At 44.7% G+C, this 21746-nt stretch overlaps 1 protein-coding gene across 1 annotated transcript in view; it reads left to right on the forward strand.

Annotated features, from left to right (window-relative positions):
* The first annotated feature begins 634 nt into the window (after positions 1–634).
* MYO1D (myosin ID) overlaps positions 635–21746 on the forward strand; it is a 351929-nt gene continuing 330817 nt past the window's right edge. Inside the window, exon 1 of the mRNA XM_039251930.1 lies at positions 635–1029. Coding sequence (XP_039107861.1) covers positions 935–1029 — 95 coding nt within the window. The 5' untranslated portion in view covers positions 635–934. The remainder of the gene's footprint in view (positions 1030–21746) is intronic.

Raw genomic sequence — 21746 nt, forward strand, 5'->3', positions numbered from 1 at the left:
GGAAAGCATTCTGCTATGTGGCTCATAACTTGAGTGACCTAGATGAAACTGCGGCTTCTTCACTTCCTAGCGGTGTAGCAGGTTACTTGAATTCTCCAAGGCGCTTAGAAAAGCTCTTGGCATTTTAAGTGTCCCCCGGAAGTTAGCTATTATTACCATCTCTCAGTCTGTGAGCGAACCATCATTTCAGTGATGGAGAACATGTGAACACAGGAGGAGGAGGCTTCGCCGCAAGGTGACAGAATCAGCCATAGGAATTATCCTCGCAAAAAGCTCCACGAGCTGCTTCTGGAACTCAGTTGGCAGTCATCAATGACCGCGGAGCAGGCAATTCTGGAAATCTGATTCCACCCACTCGCCTACGTCCGCCGTTCTCCGCACCGCGCATCCTCCCTCCGCCCCGCGAGATCCCAGCGCTCGTCCCCAGGGGGCGCTGCCGCCCCGCCGCCCAGGCCCAGCCCGGCGCGCGCCCGTGCGCGCCGCCCAGGTGAGGAGGCGGCGGCCTGGGCCGCGGCAGGGGCGGGCTGCTCGGCCGGCGGGGCGGGACGGGGCGGAGCCGGAGAGGCCTGGCCGGGGCGGGGCGGGGCCGGGGCTCGACCAAGCCAGAGGCGGGACCAGCCGCCGCCGTCTCCGTTTCGGTGTCCCGTCCCCCCACAGCTCCGGGCAGCCGCCGCGGGAGAAGCGGAAACTGCCGGGTGCGCCGCGCCGGCCGAGAGCGCGCCTAGGAGCAGCGGGGCGGCCTCCGTCCGGCCCGGCCCAGTTGAGCGGCGCGCGGCGCCCCCTCCCCCGCAGCCCCGCGCCGGGCGCCGTGGCCCCGCCCCAACCCCGCCCGAGCTCGCCTCGCGCCCCCCGCCGCCGCCGCCGCCGGTCCCCCGCGGCCCGAGCGCGCCCACCTGAGTCCGTCCGCGCCCACCTGAGCCCGTACGCCGGCGCCATGGCGGAGCAAGAGAGCCTGGAGTTCGGAAAGGCTGACTTCGTACTGATGGACACCGTCTCCATGCCCGAGTTCATGGCCAACCTCCGGCTCAGGTGAGGGCAGAGCGGCCGTGCGCCCGGGCGCGAGCCTGCGCTCTCCCGAGAGGGGGCGCCGTTGCGGTGCGGCGGGAATGGGGGTGTCAGGGGCGCGCCGAGCTCGAGAGAAGAAGTGCGGCAGGATTGGGGTGTCTGGGGGGCTGCGGAGCTCGGTGGTCGCGCCTTCCCGAGAGAGGACGCCCCGGGGTGTGGTCGCCGTGGAGTGTAAGAGGCATGTCGCACCCCGGGGCTGCGCCCTCGGGAGACCGGTGTCCTGGGTGCCGTCCGGACGCGGGGGGGAGGGGTGCGAGTGGTGTGCCGGCTGCCAGGCAGCGCTTGGGGCAGGGCCGGCCAGCGCGCAGCCCTAGGTAAGTGATGTGGGCGGGCCGGGTGACCTAATGGAAACAAAGGTAAAGGAAAATACGAACTTTAGAGAGAGTTGTGACGGCCACGAAGGCCCTGGGGAGACTGGAGGGTTGTTCTGGAGAGAGACTTGGGTCTCATCCTGGTTTCACGCTTGGTTCGTTTCTTTTTCTCCTTAATTATTTATTTATTTATTTATTTTCTGGCGTGGCTCCATCATGTCATTCAGGATGCGATGGAGTGATCCCTGAGCTGTCCGTTCCGGGACACTGGCTATTTTTTAGTTACTCTCCTAAACGTAATTAGACACGTTTCCAGACATCGAAGAGACGGCTCTGCTTGCCAGTGCCAAGATAAACTGTCTGAATTTGACAAGGCATTCATGGTTTCAGTTTTTTTCAAGGAGTTATGGATGGAGCCCTTGTGTTACCGACATCCTTGAGAATGTAGTCACAACTCAACGCCCGAAATGGGCTTCCAAGACGAATTTATTTTAAAAACTCTTCTACATGTGATTATTTCACTCTTGATAGAGTAATATGTAAACAGAACTTGAAAGCAGTTTTGCAGGGCGCCTGGGTGGCTCAGTCAGTTAAGCTTCGGGCTCTCGATTTCAGCTCAGGTCATGATCTCGTGGTTCCTGCGCTGGAGCCATGGGTGGGGCTTTGCCGCTGACAGCACTGAGCCTGCTTGGGATTCTCTCTCCGCCCCCGCTTTCTTTCAAAAAAGAAATAAACATTTAAAAAAAGTTTAAGTAGCTTTGACTTTATTTTGTTAGACGTTACAGTAAATGGAGTTTGAAAATAACTGAGTCTTTTCCTGGGGGGCGAGGGGGGGGAGGAGGAGGAGGTGTTTCCTGGTAGTTTTAGCTTCATTTCTTGTAAGGTTTATAGCTATCACTCCGTAAGCATATAAAGTAAAAATCATGATCTAGGTTTGAGTGCTTAACTAACCCTGCTTCTCAGTATTCATTACCTCCTGTTAACTTTAATTTAAGAATTTAAAAAATGTTTTCTAATCTTTGGAATTGCAAACCCCATAGGGTTTTCATCTGCTCTTGGCCAGGCTTCCCAGAGTATGGAACAGGGGCACAGATCTGAGTTCCACACCTGCCTACAACAAACTGGCCTTGAGCCAGTCTGTGCGTCTGAGTTTCCTAATGTATAAAACAATGGGGATCTTCACGATTTTTCAGCACTTATGTTCTTTTCTGCTTTTACATATCATTGGTTGCAAAGTAAGCACCGGGCTGGAATCTTAAGGAACATTATGAAAATGAGCCTAACTTGGGGGCGCCTGGGTGGTTCAATCGGTTAATTGTTGGACTTGGGCTCAGGTCATGATCTCGCAGTCGATGGCGTCAAGTCCCGTTGCAGGCTCTGTGCTTACAGCTCAGAGCCTGATGCCTGCTTCAGATCCTGTGTCTCCCTGCCCCTCTCTGCCCCTGTCTCTCTCTCTCCAAAATAAATAAACATTAAAAAAAAAATTTAAAGTGAGCCTAACTTAACCTTGCAATTTAATTCCACATTGTGCAAAGCACTTTGGGAGGTAGGGTTGGAGGTACCACAAAACTGTAAGATATATCCTTACCCGTCCTCAAAGAGGTGACATGTCAGTGAAAACAGGGAGAAAAGTGGAAATTTCTATTGACTGAAATAAAAAGCCAAGAAACCAGCAGAAGAGTTAGGCTTTATAGAGGTCAGTGATTCTTGGCCAAGAAATTGTACAAATGAATTGTTCTTGAGTTCAGAAGAGGGAGAGGTACTTTAGGTTGGCTCAGAAACACAACATAGAGAAGTTCTGATGAGTTGCAAAGGATGGGTAAGAATGGTCTAGATGGAGAACATTCCAAGTGGATACGGTGGCGTGAGTAGAGGAGTGAAGGCTTGAAAGGTGGTTCTGTTTGGTGGTAGTGAATAAACTAAGTTGTCTGGAGGGGAAGGAGTTGGTGTTGGGGATGTGGGAGGAATCAGCAAGCTCATTAGAGCTATAATAGGGCTGGCTTCACCCTCAGTCACCAAGTCAGTCAAGGTCCTGGCTGTTCAGACATGCGCACGTATCTGTATGTGTCTCATCTGTGTGTATACCTGACGGCTCTGAGAATTGGCTGCAGTTGTCAATGTGAGGTTCAGTGATTTTTCATGGTTTACTTCTAAGTTGGGAGTGGTTGGTTCTCGGTAGCCATAAACACAGTCTTGGCAAAGGGTAGTAGCAGTACCCTTGCCCTCCTCTTCAGTTGTAAATCCTGATACCCAGGTGGAAAACAGCCCCCTCTCTGATAGTTGGGATTTCCTATCACCCTGATATCCCTGCAGGCTAGTTTAGGGTTTAGCTGTATGAACTACTGGGCTCATGCTGTTGTGACCCTTGGACATTTGCTTCACTTTGCAAAAGGCAGCTAGAAACACTGCAGGTCGAGGTGCTCTTATGTGACATTGAAGTGTTTTCATCTCTTGCAACACGGGTGGTTGGGCCGTACCCGGTGTAGTTTGTGGTTGTATATGGGCAAAATATGAGTATTTCATCTTTAAGAGGATGTAGGTGCCTGAGCCCGATCGTTCTGCCTTTCCCACGCTGTGGCTCCTTCTCTTTTTATTTTTTAAAAAATTTTAAATGTTTTTTATTTATTTCTGAGAGAGAGAGAGACAGACAGACAGAGCTTGAGCAGGGGAGGGTCAGAGAGAGAGGGAGACACAGAATCTGAAGCAGGCTCCAGGATCTGAGCTGTCAGCACAGAGCCTGATGTGGGGCTTGAACCCACGAACCACGAGATCATGACCCGTGTGGCTCCTTCTCTTGCTCCCTGCACCTGGCTCTTCTGCAAGGCCCTCTTCCTTTGTTGTCTGTAACATTGTAGCTGTTTCAGGGGGTTGGGGCATCCAGTCTCAATTGGATTTTCGTTTTCCTGACAGCAGCACCCAGCATAATAATGCTGGGCACATAACACATTCCTGGTGACAGCAGTTTTCTTGCAGAGAGAGAGAAAAGAGAGGGAAAATGTTACTTCTTTAATGCTTTTATGACATCCTTCATTTGGAATTATCTTTTCATTCTGCTACTCTGCTGGCCTTTCTTCCCCTCTCGGAGCTAAAACTTGATTTTTATGTTTTTTATTAAATTGTTTTTTAACATTTATTTATTTTTGAGAGACAGAGAGAGACAGAGCACAAGTGGGGGAGGGGCAGAGAGAGAGGGAGACACGGAATCCCAAGCAGGCTCCCGACTCCGAGCTGTCAACACAGAGCCCGACACCGGTCTCAGACTCACAAACCGTGAGATCATGACCTGAGCTGAAGTTGTACACTTAACCAACTGAGCCACCCTGGCGCCCCTAAAACTTGGCTTTTAGACGGCTGTTACAATTGATGTAACTTTCCCCATGCTGTTATTATTTTCAAAAGTTGACGTAAGTGTGTGAATCAGACGAGGCAAGATTTAAGGGGTGATGTGGATGAGTGTGAGTTTGTCTCTCTGTGAAGGAGTTTCAACTTATATTTCTTACTCTTTTACCAGAAACTGCTAGTATTTTGAAGGTTGCTTTCTTTCTGTCCTAGAAGTCCTTTGCTGGGCGGGGGAATCTTTTCTATTTATTTCTTTTTCCTTTTTGGTGGAGGTGGAGGTGCTGGTGGTTTTGGAGGCAGTGGTCAGTTCCTTGCTGCATTTTTCAAGGATCTGTGCCCAGGAGGAAGATTCCTGCGCAGACACCTCCTGCCTCTGTGGTCAGGCCTAGTTCCTGCCAAGAACCCTGACGACCTGACCGCTTGCAGCACTGGCCACAGTATCCCCACCATATTCTGCTTTCTTCGCAGCCACTTCCTTTTGGGACCTGGAGCCCTTTGGCTGGTTCCTTTTCTCCTTGCTGGGCCATTCCTGTACTTGAGTTTTTTTAGCACTAACAGCAGCCCTGTGCCCTCTCTCCGGCTGAGGATCACGAGCTGCATGGGGCATCTGGTCCTCACTGTGCTACCCCGCTCAGCCATGTGTGTGTGTGTAAAAGGGAAAATGCAAGCTGCTGCTCAGGGCTGATCCTCAGGCCGACGACAGCATCCCAGAGAGATGTGCTTTTCACTTCACAGGGCGGTGAAATACACGATAGCCTTCCAGGGGTCCGCTTTCCTAACTTTGTTGATGATGGTAGCTGTTTTGAGCACAAGGCATCTTAGCCTCGTATCTCGGCTCCTTGGGAATTTAATTTTTCCTCCCTTCTTCTTCTTTTTTTTTTTTTTTAACCAGGTTTTCTCTTCCATAAAAGCAGTCATCTGAAACTGTTTGCGGAAGCTGCAGGCACCTTCTTTTAACCTAACACCTGTCTGTTATCACAGTCCTGCTTATACCAGGGCTTCTCAACTCCACACCACTGATTTCAGGGCTCAGGTAATTCTTTGGGGGGCTGTCCTGTGCATTGAAGGATGTTTAGCAGCACCCCTGGGCTTTACCCGCCAGATGCCAAGTAGCACCACTTCCCTCCCGTTTATGACGACTGAAAATGTTTCCAGATATTGCCAAGTGTCCCCTGGGGGAGGATGCAGCGTTGTCCCCACTTGAGAATCGCTGGTGTAGGTTGTTCTCACCGCCTGGAATGTCCTCCTCCTTCCCTCACCCCTGCTCTCATACTCTGCCTGTCACTCTTACTCATCCTTTGAGACCACTTCTGAGAAGTCTTTCCCAGTCCTCCAACTCTGTGTTAATTATACTCTTACCTGTGTCCCCAGGATGCATGGACACTTGGTCCTAACTATTAGAGAGAATCAGTCAGTTCATATTGTTGTTATCTGCATACCAGCCTTCCCACCAAATAATGAGATCCTCAGAGACTGATAGCCTGTCCAGTTGTGGATACAGGTTTTGTGGTCCTTAAAACTCATTACAGTTGGTGGGGGGCGGGGGGAACATCTTTAAGAAAAGAGTATTAATTGTGAGTGCCAAATTAGATACAGGACTTTGGAAGGGAACAGTGCCAGTGAGTGGCTGTGAAACATACCCATCTTGGACCTTCTGTGCTTCCTATTGTGCAGGGTACCTGTGTGTTCCATACATTTTTACATGAGTTAACTACACAAATGTTGGTTGATTATTCTTCAACCCGTGGACTTCTTAATTTAAAAAATGCATACAATCTTCTCAAAATATTGTTCTTATTTAATATAGCTTAACTGTGTGAGGGTGGGATGGATGAGTTGTAGAATTACACACACGCATGCACACACACACACAGACACACTCACCACACAACTTCTGTACTCTTTCTCTGTGGCTACTTGGTTATTTGGAAAATTTGGTGGGACATAGGGTCCCTTTTTCTTGCCCGGGGCAAAACCTGAGGTACTCTGGCTGGTCTTAAAGCACGTGTAAGTCTGCAGTAGGTGCAGAGTTCTAGTGAGAAGTAACTGTAGTTGGATTTATAGGAGAGGTGAATGGCACACTAAATCTTTTTGGCTTCCACGTCAAATTCTTTGGCAACTGCTTTTAGAGGCCTTCAGAAGAGGACAGTTTGCTCTGTGCCTGTTTTGCACGTTGGCCTCATATTGGGACAAAAATGAGCATTTGGGTTTGGAGCTTCCATTTGGAGTGAATCACCCTGCCGTCTTGTTTCCTTTCCTGCTCTGTGACAGACTTCCAAGACTATTTTTACTCAGGGTCATTTGTTGACCCTGGAGACTTCTGCTGAATTTAGCTCCCAAGTAGAGCCAGATGTGGGTGGAATTGAGTACTCAGAAGCGGCTACTGGGGCGTTGCAGTGCGGTCTCTGAAGGACTCTGCTTCCACATGAAAGAGATGGGCTTTGGCTTTGTGCTTGACTTGGAGACAAAAGATAAGTGAGTCTGGTGTAGACAGAAGTGTGTTTACTTCATACTCCACATGCAAGTGGTCTGCACTGTAAGTTGTCCCAGTGTGGACAGCTGGTGAGTTGCCATTCTCACTGAAGTCTGAGCCACCTCAGCAAAAAGGACCCTAACTCAAGGACTGGCCACGTTGTATGATGATTCTCTGTCATCTGTTGCCGTGTTGCTCTGGGGACTGGACTGGGTCTTTGCATCATTGCGCAGACACTGCTGAGTCCATCTAGCAGAGGACTCTTATGTCAACAGCGGCTCTAGCCCCATTGGTGACGAGCCTCAATGACATGGCTTATGAAAATGTCAGCTATACTCATACATAAGTTCAGAGGGTCACAGCATTTAAAAATATACATTCTAAGCCTCTCTCTTTTTGTCTATTAAATTAGATAGTAATATCAAGATGATAGTCTTATTTCCTCTGGGAAGCAAACTCCTGTTTGTTCAACTGCTATATAATTACTAGTTAGATTTCTTAATAGAACAGTGTTACCTAAACTTTAGTTTTGGACACTTATGGAAAGAAGAAAAGGGAGAGCTTGCCTGCCCAGGGCATGGGGCTCAATGGAAAGAGCACAGGATTTGAGACCCGACTGACCAAATTCAAATCCCGGCCTCACTTCTGCTCTTTTTAGCATTATGACTTAGGGTAAGTTAATGTCCCTAAGTTTCAGTTTCCTTATGTATAAAATGATTACTTTTTGGGGTTACTGGGATGAAATCACATGGTGTGTAAAAAGTGCCTGGTCAGTGCTTGGTACACAGTTCACTCTCAACTGATGTTAACTGTCTTCCTGAATCCTTCGCAGATGACCTTGCCTCCCTGCCCTGGCCTCATAACTGACCCAAAAGCTAGCTGTTTTCACCTTTTCCTTCCTCACCAAGACAAATTCATTTGTTTTGGTTTTATTTGGGGGGGACAAAAATGAAAAATGTTCTAGATGGGGTTGGGATTATCTAGTGGAGAGGGCGAGAGCGTTGGAAATAAACACATCTGGACGTTAATCACGTCTTTGTCCACTTACTACCACCCACATGGCCTTGGACAAGTTACTTAGCCTCCATGAACCTCAGTTTCTTCATCTATAAAGATGACGTTGTTGTGAGGATTATATTATAGCACCTGTATCGCATCATGCCCAGTGTGTTGTGACTCTAGTCTTTGGGAAGACAAAGCAGAGTGGATCCTCAGTGGGTGATCTTCTGGCTCTGGCTCTCAATCTGCCCTGTGGACCAAGTGCTCTTGCTATTCCCAGTTCCCTCCGTAACATACTCCCCGCCCTAAACATACTCATTTGTAATCCTGCTCCCGCCGGGTGTACCACTGTTTAGTCTCCAAAAGTTGTCTTAAATTGTTTGAAAAAGGAAATCAGCTCTTCATATTACTCATAAATATTCCAAAAAATTTTATTCATGTCTTCTGTTCTCTGCTTTTACAAAGGTTGGTGACTTTGGTGCCTGAAGTCCCCCCGGGCTATAGCTGGGTGGTGAATTTCAAGTATAGTCTTAAAAAAAAATCTACAGGTCAGCAGGGTGGTGGTTAAGGGTCTGATTTGGGCTCAGGTCATGATCTCATGGTTCATGAGTTCGAGCCCTGCATTGGGCTCTGTGCTGACTAGCTCAGAACCTAGAGCCTGCTTCAGATCCTGTGCTTCAGACCTCTCTCTGCCCTTTCCCTGTTCATGCTTGCTCTCTCTCTCTCTCAAAAATAAATAATGAACATTTAAAAAAAACATTTAAAAAATCTGTAGCTCATTCCTTATTATAATACATATATGCATATGTACGTGTGTATGTATGTATATATACATACATATGTGTATAATTTAAGCTTTTATTTTAATTCCAGTTAGTAACATACAGTGTTATATAATTTTCAGGTATATGATATGGTAATTGAACACTTACCTACAACACCCAGTGCTCATCACAATAGGTGTACTCCTTAATCCCCATCACCTATTTCACCCATCCCCTCCCACATCTCCCTGCTGGTAACCGTCAGTTCTCTATAGTTAAGAGTTTCTTTCCTTCTTTTTCTTTTCGTTTCGTTTTGTTTCTTCCTTCCTCCCTTCCTTCCTTCCTTCCTTTATTTATTTATTTTGAGAGGGAGAGAGCATGAGCAGGGGAGGGGCAGAGAGAGAGAATCTCAAGCAGGCTCGACACTGTCAGTGCAGAGCCTGTCGCAGGTCTGAAATTCATGAACTGTGAGATCATGACCTGAGCTGAAATCAAGATTCGGACACTTAACCAACTGAGCTACCTAGGCACCCCAAGAGTCTGTTTCTTGATTTGTTCCTCTCTCTCATTTTTTCCCCTTTGCTTGTTATCTTTCTTAAATTTCACATATGAGTGAAGTCATAGGTTATTTGTCTTTCTCTGACCTACTTATTTTGCTTAGCATTATAGACCTTATATCTTTTTAGTATAATCTCCTGGCTTTAAAACTAGCAACTGCTTTGCGGGGGCACCTGGGTGGCTTAGTGGGTTAAGTGTCCAACTCTGGATTTCGGCTCAGGTCATGATCTCACAGTTCATGAAATGGAGCCCAACATTGGGCTGTGCACTGACAGCGTGGAGCAGCCTGCTTGGGATTCTTCCCCCCTCTCTCTGCCCCTCCCTTGCTCACAAGAGGTTCTTGTCTCTCTCAAATAAATAAACACTTATGAAAAAAGCTAGCAACTACTTGAACCCTTGCTGTGTGCTTATCAGTCTAGTGGGTACTTTGGTGAGGGTTACTTTTAAAAAGGTCATTCTTTGGGGGAATAGCTGAACTGGGAGTAAAAGATACCTTAATAACTGGGTCAATGTAACATAGAATGTAATTGAACCAAAAATGGACAGTGCAGTTGTTTTAGGGCTTCCTAGAGAGAAGGAATCAACATAGCATATTTTTAGAAAATAGAGTACTGGTGACAGTGTGATGAAGGGCTCGTGTGTTATTCAGAAAAATTCTGAGGGGAATTCAAATTTTTTTTAATGTTTTATTTATTTCTGAGAGAGAGAGACAATGTGAGCAGGGGAGGGTCAGAGAGAGAGGGTGACAGAATCTGAAACAGACTCCAGGCTCTGAGCTGTCAGCACAGAGCCCGACGTGGGGCTCAAACCCACAAACCATGAAATCATGACCTGAGCCGAAGTCGGATGCTTAACCAACTGAGCAACCCAGGTGCCCCTCTGGGGGGAATTCGGAAAGTGAGAAAGTGGGGTTGGGAGTGGAGAGGACATACTCTGTGGCAGGGGTAGAATGCAAGCAGACCCTTGTTGGAAGTAGAAGGACGGCATCTTACTTGGTAACAACCCAGGTCCTGCTGTCTGATGGCTTACACCACGCTAGCCTTCTTTCCTTCTCTCTTGTCACCCACGCTCAGCACGAGTGGGCTGGCCCTGCTGCTAGCCAGCTTCCACCGCTCAGGATATTTCCCCCAACATCATCTACGCTTCTTCCATTCCTGTCTTACTCCCAACTGGAGACAGAGTTAGGTTGATAAGAATTCTCTTACATTGGCGTCTGTTTGCTCAGTCCTTCCTTTCACATGCCTTGGCAAGATCAGTTAGAAGGAGAGAGGGAGCATTTCACTTCTGAGAAAGTTTTGCTGTGAGTAACTGTTCAGGGACCAGGCAGACCTGGGGTGGAGAACCGAACTCTGGTAGGTTGTGGGGCTGGGATATGGGATAGGCAGGATATAGCGGGTGCTCAGTTTGTTCTTGGGAGGCACACTGTTGACAGGGAGGGCACCAGAGAAAACCTTTGCTCGATTAAAAAATTTATCTGTGACTCATCTTTGGGCCTAGAGGAGAAAATGGAATTTTTTTTCTTTATCTGCTGTTTATTTTTATTTTATTTTATTTTTTATGTTTCAATTGTACTTATGGTACTTACTCATTTCTGTTTTTCTGTGTCATTACAGATAGAGTCTTACACTTTATTACATATCTTATTACATATTACATATGTGTCTGTATTAACTCATCTAATTCCTCACAACAATTCTTAGATAGCAGGTTTTTATATTACGTACATTTTAGAGATAATGAAACCTAAACCCAGAGAAGTTCTGTAAGTTGCGCATCATCACAGAGGTAGGAAATGCTGGAGCTCAAACTCATAAATGGTGAGTTCATGACCTGAGCAGAAGTTAGATCCTTTACCGACTGAGCCACCCAGATGCCCCTAGTTTAGTCTCATCTTAGTGGATATTCAGAAAGTAAAAAATCTGGAAGAATCTGAATATCTGCTGTTTAATTACAGAACTTCCAAGACTCCGTACCCAGACTGCGGGATGAATCCTATGATCGTTCTCTTATGTGTTAAAGAGACATTTGTGAGCCAGCCTGTGAACCTTATCATGGCTTTCAGTATTTCTTGGTGAAATAGAATGGTTCACTTTTGTGGAAAGTGGACCATTTTAAAGTGAAGCGCTCTGATGAGTGACATCAGTTGATGCAGAAGTCATTTAAATGCATCACCTGGTTCCTACTTGGTACTTTGCCCACCTTCCAGTCTCCTCATTATCTAGCCTCACCCCTAAAAATATCCCAGTTTGTACTCCAGGCACAGCTGCTCATGTGGGACTGGTTGCTGTTACATCTGAACAAGACCTCCTTCATTTCCCCTATGTTTCTGCTCCTTGATGTATATAGAAATATAGAAGTGTATTTCACTTAGAGGAGATGAAAGCATTAAGTCTAGTAAAGCTATTTTGCTTTAATAAAAAGATTGTTTACTGCTTGCTGAACATAGCTTTTTCCAAAAGAGACACAAGCCAATCATAGTTGTAAAAAAAACAAAAAACAAAAAAACCCAAAAACTTCTGGAATAGATGGAAAAATATATCAAGAGACAAACACCACTTTGCTTTCATTCCTCTCCTCCGTGTATCTCCCACAACCATATTACTAGGACCTGGTCGGGGAGGGCAGAATGCCACTTATATACACAAGGGTCCCATAAGCGCTGGAAGCAAATGAATTAGTCAAAAAATGGCTTCATCTAAAACAATGAAGCAAACACCAAGAGAAACTCAAACAATTTTTTTCCCCTCTGACCACAAAGTCTGCTTTGAGTAACTTGTACAATAGAGGATCATCCGTAGCGGGGTCAGGGTGATGGCGAATGACTCTATCTCAGACCGCTGCTTTGTGTTCAATATAAAGTCAAGAAAAATTTTATAGTCAATTAAAAATAAAAGTCAAACTCTTTAAAAAAAAAAAAAAGCTTACATTTATTTTTGGATAACCCTAAAATTGGTCATGTTTTAGTTTGTGCTCTTATGGACATCTAGGTCATTAAAAATTAAAAATTTTTTTTAACATTTATTTATTAATCAGAAGCAGAGAGAGAGCATGAGCATGGGAGGGGCAGAGAGAGGGGGAGACACAGAATACAAAGCTCTCAGGTGTCAGCACAGAGCTCGATGTGGGGCTTGAACCCATGAGCAGTGAGATTATGACCTGAGCTGAAGTCGGACACTCAACCGACTGAGCCACCCAGGTGCCCCCATTAAAATTTTTTTTTTATAAAAATAGTCCTTGATACGAGGTTGAGTTAGCCTGATTCTGCCATCCTTGCTTATGTTTCTTATTATTAAGCAACTTTACCAAAAAAACAAAACAAAACAAAAATAACAAATCTGTAGAGTTAATATCAGTAAGTAAAACTATGAGGCATTTCTAACTCCATTCAACCTGTCCTGTCATATTTATTTCTCATATTTGTGCCCTGCTTCTGGTCTCCAAGTCCTGAGGGCAAGAACTTTACCTTAAAGAAGATGAAGTCGTCTTTGTCTGTGAAGGCTCATTTCCATGCATTAAGGACAAAATGTTTTCCCCTCTAAAAATGAATGAAGAAATGAATACATAATATTTCTGCATCTTTGATTCCTGACTGAACTTTGTGTTTATTGCATTTTATATAATTATATAAGCTCATTTTTCTGTTGTGACTCCAGTCTTTAGGAAGATAGGAAAATGAATCTGACATTACTCTTGGAAAAAAAATACACTAAAATATATACATTTTTGTGAAATGGTAGACCTCTTTTTTCCTTTGAAAGGGCTTGTAGAGCTCAGACATATGAAGCCTCATATCTTCTAAGAGGAAGATGTTCTTCACTGGTGCTGCGATCTTGAGTGTCTTACATTGTTGCCCACCTTAGCAAATTGACTACATTTTTACCAGCCTTCAGTAGTAGCTTTGTATCTTTGTTGAATATCTCTAAGCCACATGCTTATTATATACAGCAGATCCAGGGGCTGAGCTGATGCAGGTGGGTGCTATTTTTTATCTGCATTCTGTGGTGGCCGTGGCCGTGGAGGTGCCTCAGAGACAAGCATGGAGTAGGGCTTTGGGCCTCCTGCTTCCTTTTGCTTTCTGCACAGCAGCTCTACTTCTTACATACTGGGGTTCCCAGGGATTTTTGTTTAGAAGGAAATGCTTTCACATTGAAAAAATGGTTTGAAAACCACTGTTTCAGGTGATCATTTTCCAGATGGCTTTTATCCTTGGAAAAACATACAAAAACATACATAATTAGAAGTTATTTCCAACCAAAACGATTTAAAAAGTGGCAATGCAGTATGAAATAATGAGCAAAGGAAATAAATTCAGTTATCCAGATTTAGACATGGCTGTATTACATATCTGTGACTTCTACTTCAGTTTACTTCACTTCTCTGGGCCACTATAGTCTTAAATGGGACTGATCCCTACTTCAGGGTCATTTCATCAAATGAGATAACAGGTGGGTTATTGTTCTTAACACATCATAATCATATGTCAGTGCGGTCTCGTTTTTGCTTCCTTATATGGAAGATAAAGAATGCAAGTTAACTTTTTTCCTCAGTGACTTAGATCATCATGATCATAGGAACAATTGTTTTCATGCCCTTGGGATTTATTGAAATATGTGTAATGTTTTGCTCCACATCAAATTGATCTAAACAGTTCAACTTTTTTTTAATGTTTATTTTTGAGAGAGAGGGACAGAGACCGTGTGAGTGGGGGAAGGACAGAGAGAGAGACACACACACAGAACCTGAAGCAGGCTCCAGGCAGGGTCTGAGCTGTCAGCACAGAGCCCGACGCAAAGAAGGAGTTAACGTGTTCTCATGAGGACTGAGGAGCTGAACTGGGTGCATCAATCAGGTATGAGTCTGGAGACCTTTGTTTTTTGTCTTGTTTTCTCTGCTTAGAGGTTTTTTTGCTCATTGCTTTGGTGTCTTTGGCTGGTAAGGCAGGTGGGCCAAGGGTGAGTTCTGAGGAGGTAAGGTGCTACTCTAAAATGTATTGCTGCCATTAGGTATATGAATTATTTGTGTGGCTGAACAAACCATAATATGACAAGTAGACTTCTCCACACCATTTGAACGTCAGTGTGGACTTCATGATTGCTGTTGATTTGTGACAGGCAGCGGCTGTAGGCAGACTTTGTTACCGTGCATATCCGTGCTTCTTAGTTTCCTGTTTCATCTGGAAGTTTTACTGAAAAGGAAACTCTTTCTTTAACTGCTTGATTTATCCGAGGACCGTGGTTCCCAAATTTGGCTTGTATGAGAATTACTCAGCTTTTAGAATATACAGATTCCCTGGACCCTACATCCTGGAGATGCAGATGTATGAAGCCTCATTAAAGCCCAGGTGATTCTAATGTCAGCTTAGCAGCCACTATCCTGGGCTACTGGGTTTTCACTCCACAGTTGTGTTCTATTGCAGCTAAATGGGTCAAGACTGAAATGTGAGCTGACTGCTGTATTCACAAATATATCCAAACAATCAATATTCTTAGTTCTGTTGTGATTATTAAATCAATTAATTATTTGATAGTCGTACTTTATTCTTCATCCTGACAACACATTTTCTGTTCTTCCACCCAGTGGTTGTCCACTGATATCATACTATATATTATTTTTCTTTCTGTCACTAGATTGTCCATACAAAAAAGTATAATCATACCATCCTTGTTGATTCCTTGATATATTTCCTTATAATATTTTGAACATGTGTAAATTTATATATCTTAAAATTTGGAATCTTCATGCTTATAGCAGACATAATTTTGTAAATAGTTTTCTCATATGATATAGTATCTTAAGCATTTTTCCATGTTATTAAGTTGCCTTTGAAAGTACGGTAGCAAGCATGTCTTCTTCGTTCTTGTCTGGGTGTGCGGGGGCAACCTGACAGACACGGTTTCTTGTCCCATAGAGCTGACAAACCAACAGGAGACATACAGAATTGGGAAGCAAAAGAATAATAGTAATACGTGGTAATGAGTGCTGTGAAGGGCAAGCGCAGGGTTCCCTCGTGGGGAAATGGCAGTGGATGTATGTGGTATGTGTTTGGCAGGTGTGCAGTGGGAGAATGAGATAGGGAGGGCAGTACAGGCCAGGCAGAGTGAATCACGAGGAAGGGAGAGAAGGAGATAGTGACAGATGGATGCTTGGGGTTTTCAAAAACTGAAGGGCATCCAGTGGGGCTGCAGTGGGGCCAGACCATGATGGATCACTTTCAGGGAGTACACTTTGCAAAGGGCCTTTGGGAAATGAGGGATTCCGGCTTTGGGTACACTGGGAAGCAACTGAAGGGCTTTACGCGTCTTGCAGTCACTTCAGGGTTATATATAGCATACTTTTAAGTATCTGGGCTTTTTTGTATGACTAACAGCCTACAACTGATTTTCGAGGGCTTTTTTCTTTTCTGATTTTATGCCTCAAGCAGTAGAAGAATTCTGAGCCATGAAGTCTCTGAGTCATAGAATGTTAATGCCAGAAGGGAACCTGGAAGTTATCTCACTGATGTAAAGATACATAGAGTTCAGAACACAGAAAGTATGTGATTTGTCCAGGATTCTTTTCTAGGTTGGTGGCCTGGTTACTGCTAGAGCAAAAGTTTCCTATATCCTAGCTGTGTATTTATTCTACTTTTCCTCTCTTCGCTCCATTGCTATGGAATCAAGTAGCAGTTCTTAAACCTCCTTTATGATTATTCACTTAGAACATGCTTGCTTGAAATGATCTGGGAACAGGTTGAAACAATGGAAAAGCTAACAATGTAAATAATAAGTGAGCCTCTAGTTCTACTGAAGGGCAACGATATATATACAAAATAACATTGAGAGTGCCAGTGACGAGGGTTTTATAGTCCATGCTATGCATCAACATTGACCTGGAAATTGGTCTTGGAAGTTTCTCCTCTGGCTCAACTCTGCCTCTCTTGGAGGGCTAAGGAGTTCCACACTACGGCTCTATCAGAATGCTGTTGACTGCAACTAAAAGAAAACCTGAATAAACCTGACACAGAAAGGAAACTTACTATCTCACAGAACCAGAAGTGATAAGAGAGGCTCTGGCCCATCCTTCGGGGCTCTGGCTCCACTAGTCTGATTGTCTCAGGCCTGCCCTTCTTTTCATGTCGGTTTTGTCCTCAGGCTGGTGGAAGGTAATTGGAGTGGTCCCTGCATCCCACCCAGACATGTAACCTCCAGGGAAGGAGAGGGAAGCATCTGCTGGTCTTGTGCTTTGCTCTTAGGAAGCGCCTTCCTAACATCTCCTTGGTCAGTATTTGCTCACATGCAAATTATTAAACCCGTCACTGGTTCAGAGGAATGTGGTTATCCCAATTGATTTGGAATAGTCAGGAGCTGAGGATAGAGTTCACTTTTCCTGAAGCACATGACTATGTGGAAGGGAGTAGATACCAGAGTAAAATTGGGTTCTTTGTTCTTTTAGGGAGGGACGAATTTTAGGAACAGAATAGGATACTGGATAAGTGGCTAAGAGTGCCTACTGTATATACTGTTATAGGCTGTGTGGACAGAATGGTGTTCATTCAGAAAAGTGTGCTCAGTGGGAGTGGGGCACTTGAAACCATGTCACTGAGGAAGGACTGAAGGCACCAGACATAAGACATGATAACTGTGGCGTGTTTTCCAGCACCACCAAGTAGTTCTCCAGTTCTCAGTGGACACCAACTCTGTCTGTGGCTTACAAATTTAATGTGCACAGTTCTGGCATAATCTGTCATCTGATCGTGCAGGTTAAGGGCCGGGTCCCACAAGACTGCCTCCTCACTTCAGGACACCAGCCCCAAGTCCAGGTGTCACCCGTGCTTCTGACCAGTCAGCTGTAAATAGAGGAGATTGCCGTGACCCCCTTCACGTTTGATTGATTTGCTAGAACAGCTCACAGGACTCAGAGAACCATTTACTTATGTTTGCCTGTTCCAAATAAAGAGTATGATAAGGGCAGCAGATGAAGAGCTAGATGAGGAGGTACATAGGCCAGAGTCTGGAAGCATCCTGATCATAGGAGCTTCTGTCCCTCGCACTGTGGAATGTTATAGATCACACTGGAAGAAGATGGCTGTGTATCTATTGGCCAGAAAGTATGCCAGGGTGTATGATATATTTAATGAAATAAGTGGTATAATTCATTTTTTTAAATAAAGAGGTGAGTGGCATTCCTTTTTGCATTAAAACAAGAAGTAAGATAAGCATGGCGCATTAGCTGTGCCGGAAAACAAGGAAGTCCTCAAAGAATGATGGAAAACGTAAAGAAGATATAGAAACCAGCCTGAAGGAGCTCTCCCTGTCTAAATCTGGGTCAGTTTGAGCATCAAGCTGAAATAGGAAACCATGGTCCATACTTACATGAATAACTTGAGCTTTGATAAGGAATGAGATATTTACATACTGTCTCCCTACAAAATGCTCATTAATTAATGTCAAAGAAAAAAAAAAAAAGAATGTTGTTACAGTGAAGCCTGGCAGACACTGCTTTAATCGTGTGAGCAAAAGAAACAGTATCCGTAATGAGACAAATAAAATCACATACAGGTGAATAGATGCAGTGGGGACACAGCATCATTTCTGTGACATTCCTGCTGAAGGTATATAACCTGAATGTAAACAGAGCAAACTTCTGGCAAATTCAAATGGAAGGACGGTCTACAAAGAAACTAAATTTCAAAAATGTCAAGTTAATGAAAATCAAGGAAAGACTGAGGAAATATTCTAGAATGAAGGAGATTAAAGAAACATAACTAAAAGTAGAAGTGTGAGTTTGAACTGGATTGTTTATAAAGGACATTATTGAGACATTTGGTAGAATGTGAATGGGGGTTGAGAATTCATTGTTAGTAAATTTCCTGATTTTGATGATTATGTTGTGGTTGTGTAGGAGAATGTCATTGTTTGCAGAAAATATATATGAATGGGTAGTGGGGCTCAGGTCAGCAAATCACTATCACGTAGTTCAGGAAGAAAGAAGGTACCTGCAATTTTTGGTAAGTTTGAGATTGTTTTAAAAGAAAAAAAAATAACTTCTACCTAGACATCAAATGAGTTCCCAAAGGATGTCCTGAGTTTCTGATTATGGGGATTAATTGAAACCAAAGTTGGTTTCACCAAGATTGTTGTAAAGAGGTGTCATGCATCTGTAAGATTGCTTTATGTGGTCTCTGAAACCCCAGATTCTAAGATTCTGGGTGTCTCTATGCATAGTTTAAAGTAATAGTTGAATTTATTAAATGATGTTTATGCCTTCAGTTATTACAAATCAAAGGAGATTGACTTCTTATACCAATCAACAGGTATTATTTAAAGCTTTTTGCTAAGACTCCTTCCAAGTTCATGATGTAATTGAGTAAAAAGGGCATTGACATTAAAAAAAAGTATATGACTTCATTAGAGTAGTATAGAATCAGTGCCAGGTTGTAGGTACCAACATTATCCAGTTCAGACCAGGAGAATGTTTCTGCGACCTTTTGAGATTAAGTAAGGGCTCTCTGAAGGTGTGAGGTGGGGCTGAGTGTGAAGCCTGAGTAAGACTGAGGTATGCATGACCTAAGAACGGCAGGGAAAAGCATTCCTTGCAGGAGTCCTCTGTGCATGGGCGTGTGAGAGGACAAGTCTGTCAGGTTCGGAAGGTTCGTGTAGGATAAGCCTGCTCCCAGGTCACTACAGTTAGGGAGACAGGATTAACTTCCATAAAAGGGAAAATGAAGAGGAAACTAGGATTGGGACAGCTATGAGACGTAAGGTGCTGTGTTAGATGGTTCCTCATTCATTTAATTCGTTCATCTATCTCTTTTAATCTATTCAGTTCTGCAAGACAGGTGTTATACTCGTCTGGACGTGAAACATGTATTCAGAGAGAGAAAAATGATTTTCTGAAAGTCACATTGCTAATTTAAAAGGCGGCTTGAATTTGAAACCAGATTGGCATGGCATGGCTTCAAAGCCCATACCCATTCTCATACCCCTGCTGCTGCTCACGTAAGGAAAGGAACAGGGGCAGTGATACAGAATGAGGATCCTGACTACATGGGTAGATATTGAAACCAGTGTTGGAAGAAAGAGAATGCCTCTCCTGTTGAGTTCAAGGTGCCCATGGGACATGTCTGTGAGATGTAGATCATCAAAAAGAGGATAAAGAGTGAGCAGAGGGCCAAGGACTGAACCCTGAGAAAATCTGCATTTAAGGAACAGTCAGGGGAAGGATCCCAACAGGAACCTGAAGCGGAGCATTTAGGGAGGTTGGAAGGAAACAGCTGAGTGTACGATCCCAGAAGTCAAGAGAAGGGGAGTGTGGGCGGTGGGGGTGAGCACTCGAGAGATCCAGGAAGAAGAGTCCGGTAATACAGGACTGCCTTGGAGACTTGAATGAGCATGGTTTTGGTTAAGAGGCAGAGGTGGAAAGCAGTCAGTGGGGTGAACAGTGAGTGGCGGGGGTGAAGAGGTAGAATCTGTGAGTGGTGCTGCAGCCTTCAAGAAGTTTGCTCTGAGGGAAGGAGAGAAGCCACAGCTATAGGGGGTTGCAGATGGGTTTTTGTTTTTCTGTTGTTTTTAAGCCTGGAGAGAATCTGAATGAATAGTAATGGGAAGGAGGCAGGCAAGAGAGCAGTTTGAGGGAGGAGAAAGTCTAATACAAAGGGTGAGACTCCCAAGGTGATGAGAGGCAAAGCCCTGAATCTGGAGAAGCTGTGGTGGGCAGGATGGGGAGGAAGGGAGGTTCTGAGTTTGTGGTTTAAATGGTCTCTCTCTGCCTCCCGTACATCAGATTGTGCGGCCATATGCGGCGGCTCCCCCAGCCAAAGCAAAGCTGCGTGGTCCATGCCATTTCCAAAACAACCTCGTCCACAAATAGCACCTGCGTGCACATTTGGGTGATGGCAATTCATAGTGTTTAAAGCTGCTCAATTTAGTGGTCTGTGTATGGTGTTATTTGTTCTGAAATATCTTCCGTAAAAGGGGGCACCTAGGTGGCTCAGTTGGTTAAGCGACCAACTCTTGATTTTGGCTCAGGTTATGATCTTACAGTTTGTGAGATCAAGCCCCGCGTGGGGTTCTGCACTGACAGTGTGGAGCCTGCTTGGGATTCTCTCTCTCCCACTCTCTGTTCCTCCTTCTCCCCCTCTCTCTCTTTCTCTCTCTCAAAATAAATAAACTTAAGAAAAAGGGTGTAACAGGAGGATGAGAATGAATCCATCCTCAGGCAGTGAAAGGTAGTCCTACAGCCTGTCCTACGGGGGGGGGGGGGGGGCAGTGAGTGTGAGCCTCAGCTTCATCCAAAGTCTGTGCCTCGGGGCGCCTGGGTGGCTTAATTGGCTGTCTGACTCTTGGTTTCTGCTCAGGTCATGATCCCAGAGGGGGCTCGTGCCCCTTGTCAGGCTCCTTGCTGGGCGTGGAGCCTCCTTAAGATTCTCTCTCTCCCCCTCTCTCCCTCCCTCCCTCTCCCTCTCCCTCTCCCTCTCCTTCTCTCTCCCCTCTCTCCCTCTCTCTCTCTTTCTCTCCCCACCCCCACTCACTCTGTTTCTCTCAAAAAACCAAAACAAAAAAAAACGCACATAGAAGCAAAGAATGTGTGCCACACTTCTCAGAGCTGATTATGTTTTGCCATATGTGTTATTTACTGTGTCATGACCTCCTTTTTTGCTGTTTAGTTTGGGCTCCGAAGAATTGTTTTGATCTGTAATAGTTGACAGATTTTTGGTTTTTTGACTGGTATGAATCATGCAAAAAAAAAAAAAATAGTTCTAGACCTGCAGTGTGGAAATAAGGGGAAGGTGTTTATATTAGATACTAAAATGTAATAAGGAGTTAAGAGCTAAAACTAGGGAAGAATACAGATTTTCATCAGTGGTGGGATGGAGAAATAAATTGTGATACTCATATGATAGAATAGGTAACAACAAAATTGAATCAACTACCTCTGCATGCATCAGCGTGAATTAATTTCACAATCCTAATATTGAGCAAAAGAACCCAGATGCAAAACAAAACCTACTGTATGCGCCATCTGTATAAAATTCAAAAACAAGCAACACTAATCTGTGGTGTTAGAAGTCAGGATAATGGTTATTTTGGAGAGGAGAGGAAGAAACAGTTAGGAGGAGGCAACAGGAGGGCTTCTGGTAAGAGTTTTCTTGACCTAGGAGTGTGACATAGGTATGATCACCGCGGTAACTCATCAAGATATGCATTTATGACTTGTGAAGTTTTATGTGTTCCTATTATACTTCAATAAAATGTGTTT

Source organism: Hyaena hyaena, unplaced genomic scaffold (genome assembly GCF_003009895.1).
Source record: "Hyaena hyaena isolate Hyena2069 unplaced genomic scaffold, ASM300989v1 scaffold_10, whole genome shotgun sequence".
Classification (NCBI taxonomy): domain Eukaryota; kingdom Metazoa; phylum Chordata; class Mammalia; order Carnivora; family Hyaenidae; genus Hyaena; species Hyaena hyaena.